The following is a 17,542-nucleotide window of genomic DNA, read 5'->3' as shown; positions in this document are numbered from 1 at the left end:
GTCACCAGGGTTCATACCTTCAGGAAGCACTGGGTAAGGGCTCCATCCTGGCACTAGGGAGAACAGCTGGCATTTATTTTTCGATGCTGCCTTTCCCCTCAAGTTAAATCTGATTACTTAACCCATCAGAGGCGCTGACCAAGTTATAGAGGCCAGGCATGTTTTGTGCATAGAGTAGCTGCTTGCCTTCTCGAATCAGTTCCCACCATTTGCAAGGTCCACTTCAAATTATGTTTGTCTCTGCTGTTCCTATCCTTTATCATTTCCATGCCTCCCTGCTCACTACAGGACTTGCTCCCAACCAAGATTTTTCTACTCTACTGCTTTCATTTCTGACCCAGTTCTTGGAATTCACCTGGTGACTGTCCATCCCCGGTTTGTTACAGACCTCTTCTAGTCCTGCCTCCAGCTTGCTCAGAGCTGTGCTTTAATGAGCACACATTCACATGCTGCAGGCTCACAGGCATCTCAGATTTGAAGGAAGAACAAGCCTCGCAGACCATGGAAGCGCGATTCCAGCCTTTCCCCCTCTACCACCACCACGTTTGCCCCAGCCAGGGAAGGCATGGCAGAAACCAGCTTACCACGGGGATGGTGGTAACACACCTTGGGAAGTACAACAGGAGGGAACAGCCCCAAAGTCAGGAACAGTCAAAAGGAGCATAGAGAGAAATCCACATTGCCAACATGGGTGCAGGGGGTAGGGTTAATTCATTAAAGAAGTGGCATAAAATACTTCTGCTACTGAGCTAATCTCTCTTACCCTCTTATACTCCATTTCTACTGACCTTATAGAGATTGTTATATACACATTTGGGCTCAGTTGTGGAAAACGCAAAACAAGGCAAGCTCTTAGGCTCAGAGTTAATTTTCTTCCTCCTCTTTGGCACATACTGATCTCCCGTGTGGAAAGCATGCCCTGCACAACCCCATACAGCAAAGACAGACTTTCCCCTCCACAGCCTGAAAAGTCGGCCTGGGCTAGCTGTGGTCCATCTGGAGCCAGAGCTCCAAGCTTCCAGGGTTTAAAAGCCTCAACAGTTTTGGCAGATGAGCCTGTTATTTCCTCAAACAGGATCTCTTTGGCATCTGGAGTTTACAAGGTCTCTCAGAACACCTCCTAGAAATCCCATCAAAGGGCTTCCTGTGCCCTATGAAGGTTCGAGTTTGGGTCAAACACAAGCTATTTGCTGTCACCTAATTTTGCAATATCAAATTCCCAGGGAGCAGCAATTCCTGTTTTTTGAGACAACCATTCAAAATGGTCTCATTTATGATATCTTATTGATAAAAATCTCGTGGGCCCTGGTCCAGTGTTCACAGGAGTCAGCTAGAACTTTCCCACTGATTTCACCAGGCTTTGGAATTAATCTTTCTGGGAAAACTAATGAATAAAGGCTTGTTAAAGGATAAGTTTGTTAACAAGCTTCTTAAGAATAATTAATGAAATGAAAGGCATGATTAAAGATGTGGTTTTTGTCTGCAAATGCTTTGAGCCTTTAGTATTGTTAACAATGGGAAATTAATAACCCCGTCACCTTAAAAAAAAAAGGCTTTTGTGTTGACAATGGTGAAGACATTTCAGACACATGAATTCTCCCACATTATTTTTGTCATTGTCTCATTATTTACAGTCTGCCTGCTTGCCTGTATCCACTCACTCTCTGCAGAAAGACTAGTATCTAATTTGGGGGATTGTTTTGGATTTGGAGCTTTTTTAACCTTCCTCACACAACCAGCACAACTGAATAGTACTGAAATAGAAATAAACATAGATAACCAATGTGAGTGAGAGAAGGAAAGTTACAAGAGAAAGCAAATCACAGCAGTAACCACAAACCTTCTAAATGCAAACCAGAGATTTGTACAAGTAATACTCATAACTGAAGAGAATGTTAATGAGGCCGATCTATATGACAGACCAAGCAAGTCAATCCTTTTTTAAGCAGGTTCAAAATACATTTAACATGTGAGAAAGTATACTAATGAAAACGCTCTATATATGAACCATTAACTCTGACAGCTATAAAAAAAAAAAAAAAAAACACAACAGCTCAGTGGAAAAGCCAGGTAACAGTAGTCCTGAACCAAACATGGTATAAATAATATTTTTTCATTTTGATGTCTACTTAGGACAGATTCAGGCTGCACAAGGAAGAGGACAGAATACAGGTATGTCTTAAATTAATAATAGCTAGTAGATTTGTAATGCTAAAATACTAGAAAACCTTGTGTTTAAGTCCCATGTACTAACCAATACAATATTTTCAAAGCATTCAGGGGGTCTTCCACATCTGCAAGTAACAGGAATATTTTACGACCCAGTACAGGTAAAGGCATTACAATCACTTCTCTAACTCCTCCCTGTAGCTAGTTCCACCACTCACATCTGTTAAGTCATGCAGTAATGCACCGTTTTCACTCCTAACCATGTTCGTAGCAGGATGCAGTGAGGGTAGATATCACACTGGGTATTGTGGGACAATAGTGTAACTTTTTAAAAAAAGAAACTTCTTTAAAAAAAAGAAACAGGAATAAACTTAGAAATGTCCTCAAAATAGTATTCTAAAACCAATTATAAAGGTATTTTATAACAATTGCAGTTGCAAAATAATAAAGGGAACTTTGTGTCTGTTTAAGTTTGGAGGATGAAGGTCTGACCCTGAGAAGAAATGCGTTTTCAGTTTCCAGACCCTGATCACGATCAGAGCTTCAGGACCCACTACCAGTTGTTCCAGTGCACCAGTGAATAGCTGCACCATGCAGTACCTACTAACATTTAAACTATTCTGCTTTTGCCAACCTCTTTCAGCTTCTTAATTCTTTTTTCTTAAACCCATAGTTTCCATTTGGTTTGAAAACATTTGCAGGACAGTTTGGGGCCATCACACCCCCTGTGACCGTGCTTCTCTCTCCTCACCTGCTGGCATCTAACCTCTCACTTCTTTGTTGGATCACGCAGGTATCCAGCGCCAAGAGCCTGTTGCTGCCTTCCGGAGGGCTGCCAGCTCTCCAGCCCACCTGGGTGAGCAAGACTGCTAGCAGCAGATTTTTCTGCTCTCTTTCATGGTTTTAACAACCCAAAATTAGTCCTCAGGCAGTACTGCAAATCGGTTTTGTGTGTCCTGGAGGAGGACCAGGACAAGCCTCACGCACTGAATGCCAACTAGCAGCTTCCTGTCTGAGAAAGGCAAAAGACAGCTCAGTCACTGGTGAGCTGTTGTTTCAGGCCGTGGGAATCAACATCTACCACAGTGTTTGCAATTCTCCTTATTTGTTAGTCAAAACGAGAAACAAAAAAGCAGCTCTGTGCAGCCTCTCAGGTCTGCTGTTGAGGTAAATCTTCTGTTCCTGTTGTTCCCAGGAGCCTCCAGGCTGATTGCAACCATAGAGGTTGCCTTTAATACTTAGGGTAGAAACATCACCTGGACTTGCCTTCCTCCCTGGCTGAGCAGTTCACCATCCTTCAGCAGCAAGCAGCCCCATCAGCAGGCATTCTGCAAGGCCACTTACAACTTCTTAAGGCTCCGGTGCACCTGGTGCACATACAAACACTAACTCTCCTTTGACAGGACAACAAAGTTTCTCAGAGATGGATTTTGTCCAGGAGCAGCCAGAGTGGGGTGAGAGACAGGAGCTAGGGTGTCAGCAGGGCAGTCAGGTCTGGCCCTCACCAACAAGGGCCGCAGACCCACAGACACCCAACAAGAACAGTAGAACGGGTCCAGTGGTGGTACCCAGGGACAGCTGACAGCCCAGGCTGCCAGGCAAGTCCCTAGTGATGAGGCAGGTCTGACCAACTGAGAGAGGCCACCAGAACAGCAAGACAAGGCCAGGATCAGGATAACAGGATACAAGACTAGGCAAAGAAGCAAGGAGCAAAGGCAAGGGTAGACGCTTTTGTGCTGTCCCTGAGCAGTGTGGGTGGAGGCCCCCATGGATGCCTCCCACAGCCCTTTCTCACACACTGCCCTTGCACCCAAACCTGGGCCACAGCGACAGAGCTGTGCTGTGGTGAAGCTGATCTCAAGTACAAGCAGCCAAACCCCCTGGGGAGGGAGAGGCTGCAGAGCCTGAGGGTGCCCCCTGGTCTCCGAAGGCTTTGGTGAGAGCTGGGAAGCACAGAAGGAGTATTGCAACAGGAGACAGCAAAGCGGTCACTGATGTCAAGATTAAAGGATGTTATTATGCAGCAGGACTTCAGTTTACCCAGCAATCACCCTATCAAAATGAAAATTTGTAGTTGACCTATATGCAGGATATTTAAAATATATACACTCCTTCTCCTCCTAAGATTGACTCTGTTTCCTCACTTTTATACCTCTCCTTGTTTCAGTCTCCTCTTCCCTCTAGTTTCCATCTGTGTTTGTCTTTCTCATATCTTTTTGGCCCTCTGATGTCACAGCCATTTCTGGTTTTCCTAATCTCACGGATTTTGTGGTCCTCTGTCTCCCTTTGCCCTTGACAAAATCCAGAGGGGAAGCAGGGGGGCACCATTTGCCTATGCAGAACAAATACATCGCCTGTCAGCATGCCAGTCATGGCAATGCACCGATTACCTGATCACAATACAGGGCAGGGGTAGTCTGTGGTGACAGACCCGCATTCCTGGCAGGGCTGAAATGGGAAGACCCCAAACATCTGGCCCAAAGGATGTGCTGGCTAGCCAAAGCTTTGCCAGAGAAACAGGGGAACACCGTGCTGAGTCTTACATTGAAGTCAGAGTTTCACCCCACCTAATTGCTTCAGGCACCTTAAGGTCCCCCCGAAGGTGATTACAAAGCACAGATTTTCCACCATGAATGATTCTGTTTTCTCCATCACAGAACAAGAAGGGAAAAACCCACAAACACATACTTGCTGTATTCCCAATGAGTCCTGATCTTTTTTCAGCCCAGGTCTTGGCAGCTCTCACGTGTTGTTTCTGATGTAGCCAATTTTTCTAACGATCAAAGGGAAATTCTGAACAACTCCTTGCCTTCTTGGAAAGGAGAGTTGTTTTTCTTGATCCTACCAAGCGTACACATGCTGCTCTGCAAACAACAGTGATCAGTTCTGTGGGTTTGGCCAGGCTCTTGAGGAACTTCCTTTATTCAGCTCAGGTTAGCAAAAGGGTGTGCTGGGAAAACATCCCTGACACACTGGTTGCCTGTGCAGCTTCTCGCTGCGCGTTCTTCAGAAAGTCCCAACTCTTCCAAGCTCCTGAAAATGCCCATTAACTCACTTGAAATTGCATACTCACTTAGCTCAGAATTTTTTTGAAGATAATTATACTGAAGAGTTGTGGTGGTGTATTTTTTTTCTGGGCATCATCAAGTGGAAAAATAAAAGCCCTTGCTACTTATAAGAATAATAATTTCCCTTTCAGATATGCATTTCATTCAGAGCTTTCTTCATTATATATCTAGGACTACATGCAAGAAATAGAGCTTTTGCCTGGATTCACAGGTCACTCGGAAAGCTGTATAGTTGGCATACTTGCAACCAGCTACCCAAAATCCTTGGCACTTATCTAGTGCTTTTCTTCATTAAGAAGGAAAACATAGGGACTTTCTTACCACACAAGGTTTCAAAACCTGTCAGCATCTGTCTTTCTGAAAAGCATCTGTCCATCTTTTTTGAGCTTAAACAGGTAGAGAAGTTAGAGGAGTCTGTGCTCTGAGGGTAGTCCCTGGCAATAAGCTGGCAGCAGAAGCAAACCTGTGATACATGGGACAGGCACATCCACTGCCCTGCATCCTTCAGCTCACATCCCTGCATATGAAGAAGAGAAAAGATGGGCAGATCTTTGTGCAGCTCCTCAGCTGGTTCCACATGCCGTGCAGTTCCTACTGCTTTAAGAACGCCTTCCACTGTAACTCATACAGCAGCACATTTGTACAGAGGACTCAAGAAGTGCTGGGTCTTCTTCAAGATTTTATCTTTAGCTCTTTTTTTCAGCTAGTCAGGCTGAAAAGTAGCTTCATATGAATCTTTTTCTTTTGCAGTCACTGGATGCTTTTCCTCCACCCTGGGAGGGTGAAGCACACTTTTTGAGATTATCTATTCACAAGCTGGTTTCACTGAAATCTGCTGTTGTTCTCAGTGACAGCATTGAGGAGACACATTGGCTACTGATAACAAAAGAGCACCAACTCTTCTCTATAGATAGGGTCCTCCTGCTATGCAACCAGCACCCCTAGCTGCAGTTACTGCCATTTCCTTATGACTCTGCTGAGGGATGTACAAAATCCTGGCAAACAACCCTTCTCAGATGGATGACATTCCTGCTGTTTCCTTCCCCATTAGCCAGGCCTGCCCTTCCTTCACCCTACTTCTCCTCCTAAGCGAAATCACAGCAAAACTTCTGTGTGTATCATGACTGACTTCTCAGCACTTTCCCCAGTTTTTAGATTTTTCATAAGGTGCCTAAGCAGTGCTCAGTGTAAGGAGGGAAGGGGGAAACATGAAACAGTTCTTCCTGCCCTAAGGGAGACCACACATCTTACTCAGCCATCTGTCTCAAGCAACAAGTCTCCCTCCCAAAGAGAAGCTGATAGCTTCCTGCTGGGATGGCAGCCTCAGGACAAGGTCAGTCCTCTCCCTAGGCTTGAGGACACGGGCAAACCCATGGCTTTTTCCAAACCTACATTGTGGTTCACCCACTGGCTCTGGTCAAGAGCACGCCAGCTGCCAGTCTGAGCAGGGAAACTCAGGCACAGAAGGCAGTATGGATTCAATGGGCCTGAAATATATGTCTTTGTAAACCACTCTCAACAAACCTGGAGATGGATTGCGAGGGGTCAAGGAAAACATTGCTTTTTGGGAAAGCTCTTCAGCAGGCTTAAAAAAAAAAAAAGTTTTCCATACCTGATAGGCTTAAAGCAAAATTTAAACAAATTTAAACAACTTCTTTGTGTTTGGGTGGACTGAGGGATAGAAATCTGTAGATGAGAGGTACTTGCAGATTTTCAGTGGAAAACAATCTAAACCAGGCAAAAGTATGCTGAAGTGAGTATACTTGCCTTAGTATCAATACAACTTCGAGAAACAAGACCAAAACAAATCTAGGGGGATATTTAAAATCATAAAAAAAGATTAGTGCTCTGGAGGCAGTGAGATGAGGCTCCTAAATATGGCTTGAAAAGTGTGCATAGAGATTTCCAGGTTTACTGATTTCCTTAGCTCCCCATTGTTAATGATAATTCATTGTATGAATTGACCTTTCTAAATTGAATCAGAACTTGGTAATCTCTAGTAATTCCATTATTTTCAGCAATAATTTTTCTTCTCTTTCATGTGTGAAAGCAATGGAAACTGACTTGTGGAAACCTGGATTGAGCCTTTTTGACACAGGTAAATATTTAAAGCATCCAGTAACTAGTCTGGGAATAATGGGTTTCCATCACACATGAGAAAAGCTATATCTATTCATCAGGCCCATGACACTGCTGATAAGAATCTCATTTTAAGGAGTAATTACATTATTTAAAATTATAAACTAGGTATGTCGTTTACATCTTAGTAGCTAAAATTATTCTGTGCTTGCATCAGTCTCGAGTTCCTGCCTAAAGCAGGAGCAGAACAGATGAGCTCTGGAAAGAGCTGGCAGTTACATCCCAGGAAAGGGGTTCTAGCTACTGAAATCTGTTTGGAAATAAGGTATTTTGGGGAATGCCACAGTTGGGATCACAGTCTAGAGCTGCAATCAGTGAAGACAATGACAGATTATTCTGATGTCAATGTACATCGGAAAGACATTCAGATAAGAAAAGGAGAGTTTAAGCTGAGTGTAAAGAATAATGAGAATCATTGAAATTTTCTGACATTTTAGCTTTAAAAACCAACAATATGCAGATGACAATGTGTTTATAATTACTGCTGAGCAAGTGGAAAAAAAACCCTACATTTCTACCAGGCTCAAGTATCAACAGAATCAAGAATTGCAGAACCCTTAATTTAGGGCAGTTACCAACTGCAGATTCTACATGTTCAGAATTTAAGGATCCCTTTCCTCGCAAACATTTAAAGCAGACTACACAAACTACAGGCCAATTTATGGCCAGGTGCTCTCTCTCTTAGGAGGGACGGGACCATCCAATATAAGAAGTCTTCGCCATCATGGGTTTTGTTGCTAGAGAGGGCTGTGCCCGGTGGCCCTTGTAAAGACAATTTCCTTGAACAATTTGCTTACTTCAAAGCTGAGGCATGACTAATCCTTGCACTGGCTGTGACGAGCAGCATAGCCCATATGCATTGGCTTGCAAATTCAGTGTCAGCAATGGTGGTGGTTGAGTCAAAATTTGCATCGTCCCAGACATGAACAGATCTCCCTTCTCCAGCAGCGGCAGTCTGAGCCAGAGAGAGGAAGTGTTTCTACCCTCTATAGCTTAAGACATCAGTGTGGTTATTGAGAATAACCTACAGCACTAGGACCAGGGGTACAGAGGGGTATTTTGAGGCAGAAAATGACAGATTGCATTAAATGCAATGAGAGGTTGGGCATGGGGGAAGGGATGTTGTATTAATAGTTCCTCAGCAATTGAAGTGCCTGCGTAGACTAGTGTGATAAAGTCTGATGAATTCAGCCTGTCACTTCAAAGGAATGGTTTCTGGCATGGATATAGTCACTGCTGTCTTACTTAAATGAATGGGAAGTTTAATCAGCATGGACAGCTGTGACAATCAGTGAAGGGAACTTTAATTAGCATAGAGTAGACTGCCCATGCAGCAAGTTGAAATTCCCATGGCAATGACAACATTAAATTGGACTGGCAGAACAGGGAGGCCTATAGAGACTGACCACCTCCCCAATTAGTTGGGGAAGACTGTTTGGTGGGTGACCTTATTCTTACACTAAGCACAAATCAGCTAGCTGACCCACAACCTTCAAGAACTGGTAATTGCACTGGCAAATAAAAATTAAAAGTGCTGCATCGCCTACATTTGGGTTTGCCGTACCGACAAAGCTAATGTCAGCTGGGTAAGGGATACGGATTTTACCGGATGCAGATAAATGCATAACTATGAATTAGCTTCACTATACAATTTAGTTGCTAAAATGGATGGTACATGTTAATATCTAATTTCACTACAGTGTTAAATCCACCTACTTTCTGTTCTGCAAATAAGGCAAGTGGGGAGAACTGCACATATGGGATACCAAGCTGGCACATGTGAGGTATGCAGTGCGCGGGCTGCAGGATGAAGCGTGGCTTTGGTCTATTACTGAGGAACCGTTATGTGCCCATGTAACTGAAGCCTGTACCGGAACATACACAGGAGGGCAAGCTGCCAGCTATTTCAGATTTTAAAGAAAAAAAACCACAATCATTCTCATCCATGTGGTTCCCAAAGAGAGGCTATGTATGGGTCCAAGTCAGTGCTCCCTTTGTCTCTCTTATGTCACCCATAACTTCTGCATTGGATAAACCCACTGTAAAGATAGTGCTCTCAGCAAAAAGAGACATTTTGCCCGCCAGCCGCTCTCTGCCCAGGTACCTGCATGGCCAGAGGGTGAGCTGTGTCAGGCTGCTGGTCCAGCCCATCATTAACCTTCTTCTTTCTTCCCAGTTTAATTCTGCTCTTTCTCCTTGCAGTCCCACCAGCACTAGGTAGGCATGGGGGCCAGTGGCAGGGCCAGATCAGGCCCCACCTGGTGAGAGGAGGGTTCTGCCTTTGGGCAGTCAGGCAGGTTGGAACCATCCAAAAGTGTCCACGGGACTGTGTCTGCAGGCATTTACACACCTGCTCAAGGGCAGAGCAGGGACATTGCCAAATCATACCAGCAAGCTTTTCCTGTCCTGCGTTTGGGAGGCTGTGGCTGCTGGTGGAGCAACACAGTCACCAGACACAAGTGCACAGCCCAGCCTCAGCCTGCAAGAAACACTTGGCCCCGTGGCCACTTCCTTCAAAGTGTTCTCCTGCAGCTCCTGCTCCTTCACTTTACTGTGCCTGGCTGCTGAACCACCCTCCTTCACATTTATCCAGGAAGCAGCCACAGGGGGACACCAGCCTAAGCTCAAAATTCACTCTCCTCCTCTAACCCTGTCTTCGTTCCCCCTCCCTGTGCCACTCCTGCTGGCACCTTGTGCCACTGGTGCCTCCCCAAGTCACACTGGTGCCTCTCTGTGCCTGCAGCTGGTGGGTTTGCTCCCATCAGGTATTTCCAGTTAAAATGCTCCTCAGTCACCCGCTCCCTGCAGTGCCACAGATGGCAGAGGGTTTATCTCTCAGGAGCAGCAGCTGCACCTGAGCAGGATTTGTGCCATGCCCTTCCTCAGGCCAAAGGCAGATTTTATCTCTGGCAGCAAGACTTTCAGAAGTCTTGGGACAGGACAGAAGAAGTGTTTGCTGCAGAAGATGTCACTGGATAGAGCTGTTTTGCATCACCCCTGTTCCAAAAACATCACTTTTCCTCAGCTGGGAGCCGGTGCCCAGTGTCAGGCAGCACTGCCCCAGTGCCACCACTCTGCCTCCCTCCCCAGGCGCACACCACCAGGAGCCCTCAACCCTGCTCCTTTCCTGGGAGCTCGTCCCAGGCACACTGAGGGGCAAGACAAGAGGCACAAGCCAGCAATGTGCTGGACAACAGCTCCAGCCAGGAGGGACAAAGCCAGCTGGAGCCTGGCTCTTCAGCCTGCCTTCGAATTGGGCTGGCCTGCTCTGCCAGGAGAAGACTGGCTCCACTAACCATGGGGGTGAGGCATTTCTGTCACAACAGCCAGTGTCAGGATGGGTGGAGAGACTCTATGCCATGTCCAGAAACCATCTGCTCCAAAGCTTGGAAAGGAGCACAGGGACACTGCTGCACGCAGGGACTGTGGGCACCACAGGTGCAGTGACAAAAGGCCACGCCAGCTCTGGGACTGTCCCAACCCGGCCAGTCATAGCCAGGGAAATGCTCAAAGAAAACACACAAAGAATTCAGTAGCTCTTGCCATAAACAAAGTAGGGCTAATCTTTGTGCCCTTTACCTATTTCATCCACACGGGCTCCTGTAGGAGGCCAACCCCAGTGCTCCAGCTGCTTAGTGACCCCTCTCTAACGACAGGCAACAGCAGACACCTGTGGATGAGTAAAGCGGAGGGAAATCCTACCTGTCAGCAGGACTGGGTAGTCCCTGCAGTAGAAACTTTCTTCACTGGCAGCTGAATTTAAAAATGAGAAGCCAAGGCAACCTTTCTGTCCCAGAGATGCCGCAGTGTGCTGTAGCCTCCCAGCGGGCAATCGGGCATCGGGTCAGCTTTACACTAGGCACTGCCTACTCAGGCTTTATCCAAACTAGGCCCCTGAGCCAGCACTGTGCACAGCTTTCAGCATTCAGGTGGAAGGACTCAAAGTAGTTGTATTTGCCCCTTATGAGGGGTGGCTCATGTGACATAACTGGAATGGAAATAAGTGGTGAAGGAGAGAGCTGGAGTTGGTATTTCCTCCCACTTTCTTGGCTGTTTTCTGCATCATTATGGCTCGGTCATTAATATCTTCAGCAACCAGCTTAGGCGGTGTGTGCACTCAGAGCTGTTACACCTCCTGTCAAATTTAGGTGGTGACCTGTCCCTGTGCTCTCTTTACATACACTGATGCTCCCATGCTTGCTGTGCTCATGGCTGCCTGCTGTGGAGAGACAAGCTCTGTGGCACCAAGTAATTTCTCATCCTTTTTCTATATTAATCTCACACTTTCTAAAGCTACCTGTTTACTGGAAGGGGACTGACTTGCAAAAGGGAGTCAAATTTGGTGCTCGGAGAGATTTTGGTAGCACTTCTAGAAATGCTTCCACTCGTTTTATCCTAGAGGTGGTGTAGGTGGAAAAAGGTAACCTCCAAGGATACGCTCCCCGTCCTCATTTCTCTCCCTCATCAATCCTCCAGCCAGGGGGGGACCCTGCAGCCACCTGACTGCCTGCTTCCTTCAGAAGCAAGGGCAGCCACCAAGCACACACTGACTGAGCCTTTCCTTCCTCTCTCTAGACTTCAGTTCAAAGGAAGAGCTGAATCTGAAGCCAGTGGAACCCATCTCCCAGGGGAATCCAAGTATGTACATCAAAATTAATTTCATATTTAAGCAATACCTTTTTACTAATTACACGTTGCTAGAATGCATTCAAATTAAACAGCAAAAGGTAAGTTTTCAAGAAAGCCCAAGAAACTCAAGGAACACATTTTTCCCTTGGAGAGGAACAAGAAGCACTCTTTGCCAACCCCTCTCATACACATAATTGGGTTTTGCTTCTACAGGGAAAGAAATAACAGCCAAGATTTAGCTTACCTGGGCAGGGAGATCAGCTCCACATTCCTGGGGCACAGAGCTTCGCTCGGGGACGTCAATGGCAGAGGACAGCACTGCAGTGTGTTGCGGCCAGGCTTTAGATGAGTGAGCCCTGCTGACCAGAGCAGGCTCCTGTGGCTGTGCTGAGCGTGGGCACTCTTCCCACAGCTGCGGGTGGGAGGGAAGGAAACCACCTGAGGAAGGGACCTGGTGCCTGCTGCAGTGAGGAGAGGGGGGGATGCATTGAGGATCCCTCAGTCCGGGTTTGGAAATGCAGGATCCCCTGCTCTGAAAAGGAAATCTTCTACAGCCCTTTGGGATTAAAGGCAGACTTGCCTATTAACGCATCTTTAGATGGGGCCCAGAGTAGAAGAAAAAAGAAAAAGCAAGCTCTGAGAGGAGAGGTAGGGTCATCTGCCATGTCCTAATGGGAAGCCACCCTGGAGAGGGGACTTCACTCTCCCACAGGCATCCGGATCCTCTCTTACCAATCCTCCAGCAGCTGAACACTGTCTCTCGCAGAACTGGCATTTCAAGGACTCCTAACATTAACTAATGAACCAAATACCTGTACATTCACAGGCGCTCCTCCTAATACTTAAGAACATTTTTTTCCAAAGCTGTCAAATATACCTAAAACCAATACAGAAAATACAGGAAAGAAGAAGAAAGGGGTAAGGATCTGTGCTACAGACCCGATCTCGCTGCAGCCCAGCAGAGTTCAGTGTAGCAGAGACGCAGGCAAGCGCAGCTGTTTCCAGCAGTTGATCTGAGACAAAGCACGCCAGAATCAAACCTCTCATCCCTCTAACACCTCAGGACCATAGAAGCTATAATTCAGATTTTGCCTCCCTGCAAATCAGAAAGCACTCTGCTCCCTCCAGAGCACCTTTAGCCTGTCCTCTTGCAGATTCTCACTAATGTCCCAGAACTGAAACACTCCTGCTGTCTGAATCCTTCCCGGAAATCAAGTCTGTATATAACTGTATGTAAATCTTTGCATGCCTGGACCCAGTTGGCTAACAAACTCCCCACTTTCCACATATAGGCTGCATGGTGTAGCTCCTTTTGAAGGACAGGAAACTCAGGAAAACTTGGACATTAATTGAGGTATTATTTGTTGTGGGTTCCTGTCTTGTCTCATGATATGCTGTGAACGAACACGGTTCTCAGTCACGCTTCTATAATTCAGCATTATTAAAATTAGAAAAACAGACAGCTATGGGAGAAAAAACTGAAGGTAATGAGATGGGAGGCAGTTGCATAAGCCAGTAAGAACAATCGGGCTTTGTAGCCTTCGGGCTACCTAATGATTAAAACACACTATTTTGTACAGTCTGATTGGTAGGAGGCATCATCGGATGGAAATCAAAAGATAGGGGTGACCCGGACGCCGTAGGGGGAAAATGTCAATTAGCACTCTAGTTAAGCCAAATTTTGATCCTGCTCCTGGTCACAGTCCAACTGATGAACATTTTACCACTAAAACCTACAGAGATGTAAAAGCAGGCAGGCAGTGATGAAGACAGCATTTGCAATAGCACAAAGATTAAGTTCAGCTGTGGTGTAATTAGAGAGAAGAGTTTGATTGGGTACAGGTGTAGCTTTTCTAGAATACTGATTTTAGCCCACAGAGGCAACACACAACAGCACATTGCTGGTGCACACATGGGTACAAGCCTACAGCCACATGTGAAAAGAATACACCAAATTCAGTCTGAATGCAACAAACAAAATCATCATCTCAGATGTTAGCTCCAGCCCAGAACGAAGTCCCTGAATGATGCTCATTTAGAAGAAGTGCATTACTAGGACTACCATCAGCAGCTCCTTGAAGAGACCCCATGACGTCCTTTGCCCCAGGGCACATCCTGGGCATCACATGTTTAGGGAACCGAGTGGATCTTCGCTACCTTCTGAGCAGTATTAATACAATATGTGAAGAACTGTTTCTGTTACATGTATTATACCAACTAAGTCCACAAAAGCATAACCAAGGAAATCCCTGTAGCCTGTGTTCTGCAGGTGGCCAGACTGCAAAATTCAGTGGTGACATTTGTCTTTACAAACTCTCACCAACTCTGAGCTGTGAATAAAGCGAGCTGAGCCCAAGCAGTGGCTCTGAGGGCACAGGACATGAACCAGCTTGCTCCTGTACAGCTGACCTCTCCTCCCTGGCCCCCAAATGCAGTGCCGGTACTCCCAGACTGACCCCAGGGAGAGCTTCTTGCCCTTTTGTCATCCAGCTGGGCTTAGATGTTGTATGGGAGAAAATCATGCAAAGGACCATGTTTACCAATGAGCAGGACCAACTTGAGCCCCAGCTGTGACTTGTCCCTGTCAAAGGCTTTTTAGTAGAGCTTGTGTAGCAAGACAAGTATGCAGATTTTTTAGGCCATTTCTCCTCACGAGAAGCACAGCTATCAGAAGAGACCAAAAATATAAATATTTCCTATGTTTCTGTGTCCTTCCTCAGATTGCAAGGTTGACTTGTCCTTCTTGATGGATGGGAGCTGGAGCATTGGCAAACGCCGCTTTCAGCTCCAGAAGCAGTTCCTTGGTAATGTGGCTCAAGCCCTTGGCACGGGCAGTGCTGGTCCTCTGATGGGCATCGTTCAGTACGGGTAAGAGCTTCTTGTGCAGCTACTCCCATTGCTGCGGGGCACGACTGCACACTCTGGCAGCTGTAGCTCTGCAGCTGACGCGTGCTAAAGGCCTCACACCAGCTCGGTCTCAGGAGCTGGGAAGCACAGATGGGTCCTACAGCTTTTGGATTGTTGCATGTGGAGCAAAAAACTGACAATTGCTCTCATTTCTTCTTTCAGCGATGACCCTTCCACAGAATTTAACTTAAAAACTTATGACAACTCCAAGGACCTAAGAAACGCCATTGAGAAAATCTCACAGAAAGGTGGACTTTCCAACGTTGGTAGGTGATGGGACTGACTGCACACCCTCTACTCAGGGAGCGCTCCAGAGCCTGGGCTGTAGTGAGCCCACACCTCCTCACTGGGTGTGGAAGCTGTGCTCAGAGCTACAGCAGGGCATGCAAAAGGGCACTGCTCCCACCATGACCTGCATGTGCTGGTCCAGAGCAGATTTACTTTTCTCCTCATGAGCAGGTCTCACCGACACGTCAGGGATCCTCACTAACCCAGCTTGTCACACCGAGGGAGGGGGCAGATGGGATTCATCGCAGGAGGGCTCCGGAGGCACTGGCACCAACAGCAGTGACCTCCCCTCCTGCTCACACAGCCACAGAAACCGCTTTCCTGAGCTCCAACACTTGAATCAGCCCTCTGCCTACCATTCTGTGAGATATTGTCAGGCAGAGTGCTTCCAGACCTGTAACTCATCCTCATCTTCTCTCTTATTCCAGGGAAGGCACTTTCATTTGTTAACAAAAACTTCTTTTCGGATGCTAATGGAAACCGAGGTGGAGCACCCAACGTGGTGGTAGTGATGGTGGACGGGTGGCCGACCGATCGAGTGGAGGAGGCCTCCAGGCTGGCAAGAGAATCAGGGATCAACATTTTCTTTGTCACTATTGAAGCAGCTGCTGAAAGCGAGAAGCAGAACGTTATCGAACCAAACTTTGTGGACAAGGTACTTACTGGGTTGGGCTCTGACCGAGAGCTTGGCTCTGACTTCATTTTCCAGGCTGTTTCATTCAGGCCATTTCCCTTTCCTTCTTACCTCTTATGGTTATTTCCTGCTTATACTGTCTTGAGGTCTCCTGTACAAAGAGCCAGGCAGCTGAAGTCAGAAAGGGGATGAAGGCAGTTTGAGGTGCATCGCGGAGCAAATGGCTTTTTACTGACTGAACATTGGCACAAGCCTGCAGTCACACTGAGACGAGAGGCTTTCCAAACACACAGTGGTGTGACAAAGTACGACTGCAGCCTGAGCTTTCCATGAGCCTCCTGCTGTGCATCTCCCACTCAGCAAAGGCTGAGGAGCACCGTCAACCTAATGTCAGTGTTGCATTTACAAACAGGTCCCACACATGCAAATGTCGGGGCACTCCCAACACAGGCACATCCCAGTTGTTCATCTATACTGGATAACTCAAACATTTTGTTTCCACTGTTGATCTAATCCAGGTTATTCTTCTGTTATTTGTTTCTGCTGCTAAGAACTTCATGGTAGCTCTTAGAAAAAGATTAAATCCCTGCCATGTGCAGCAAAAAGAAAAAGAGAATGCAAGCCTTTAACAAATTCGTATTTGGCACTAAGGGTAGCTCAGCAGTGCTTCAGGGCAAGCTGGCACCCAGTTACTGCAGGAGGTACCTACCAAGTGCCAGACCAGGCAGGGTCGAGTTATCTGGTATTTTCAGAAAACAGATTCCCATCTGAGCCATGTTATTCTGCCATGAAATAATCTCCCATGAGTTTCAGAGCTGCTCCAGAGACCTGCGCTGTCTCTGGTCAGCATCTAATTGGATTCTAGTCTCATTTGCATTTAATGTTTTTAAAAGGGCAAAGCTACAGTGAGTTTCTGCAAAGCTGTCAGGGACACGGCAGAAACAGAAGTAGAGTGGGCTCAGAATAGGAAGGTAAAGAGGGAACAGTGACTTGATACTGCTGTATCATAACACTAAAATAACAGCAAGACAAGACAAACAAGAGCAGGACATGGTGAGGAACCCAGACTGGTAGGGACTGAAACTCTCTTGGAGCTGTTAGGCTTACGCAAGTAAGAGCAAGCACCAAGAAAACAGTGCCTTGATCTATTGAAACACTCACATGCACACAGAGAAAGTTGATAGATACTGCTTGACTTCAACAAAATATTCTTACCCAGAGGTCTGAGGTGTTAGCATTTAAAAGGCACTAAAACCAAGGGCAATTTGACCCAGCCTCTCCCCACCACTCCCCACCTCCCAGTGCTTGACTTCTCCCACTCCCTCTTCTGTCTTCCAACCCCCACTCACCCTTCTGAAGCCTCCTGCAGATCTGTTCCCTACAAGTATTCAGTTATAAAAAAAAAAAAATCAACTGATTGTTTGGTAGTTTTTTTTAACTATTTGGCAGAGCCAGCACAACAGGGAATCTTTGCATTTTTCACCAAAATTACCTGGGTTTTTTTCTGCTTAGAAAGGTGTGAGCCAAGGATAGCCCAACTTCAGTCCCAGGTTTCAGTTCAAGGCAGTATGGTTTGTCAGCAGACAAAATCTTCCTTGTAGCCCTGAATAATGGGAGCTGAACTTGCCACCTGGCAAACACACAGGCTCCTGTGATGCCCACTAGAGCCACACTCACAGCAGCCCTGGGATTTGGATGCTTTTTCTGC

General features: G+C 46.4%; 1 protein-coding gene across 3 annotated transcripts in view; it reads left to right on the top strand.

Annotated features, from left to right (window-relative positions):
* Positions 1 to 17,542, top strand: part of VIT (vitrin) — a 56,232-nt gene that overhangs the window by 33,609 nt on the left and 5,081 nt on the right. For 2 of the 3 annotated variants that reach the window (XM_014951281.1, XM_014951282.1), the window contains exons 10-17: positions 2,134 to 2,172; positions 2,274 to 2,330; positions 2,963 to 3,025; positions 7,288 to 7,335; positions 11,952 to 12,014; positions 14,726 to 14,873; positions 15,075 to 15,178; positions 15,629 to 15,855. In XM_014951281.1, coding sequence (XP_014806767.1) covers positions 2,134 to 2,172; positions 2,274 to 2,330; positions 2,963 to 3,025; positions 7,288 to 7,335; positions 11,952 to 12,014; positions 14,726 to 14,873; positions 15,075 to 15,178; positions 15,629 to 15,855 — 749 coding nt within the window. The remainder of the gene's footprint in view (positions 1 to 2,133; positions 2,173 to 2,273; positions 2,331 to 2,962; positions 3,026 to 7,287; positions 7,336 to 11,951; positions 12,015 to 14,725; positions 14,874 to 15,074; positions 15,179 to 15,628; positions 15,856 to 17,542) is intronic. The other variant, XM_014951283.1, reaches the window with a different exon arrangement.

Source organism: Calidris pugnax, unplaced genomic scaffold (assembly GCF_001431845.1).
Source record: "Calidris pugnax isolate Ruff unplaced genomic scaffold, ASM143184v1 scaffold24, whole genome shotgun sequence".
Lineage (NCBI taxonomy): Eukaryota > Metazoa > Chordata > Aves > Charadriiformes > Scolopacidae > Calidris > Calidris pugnax.
The sequence above is the reverse complement of the archived record's forward strand: the minus strand, read 5'-3'. Positions and strand labels throughout refer to the sequence as shown.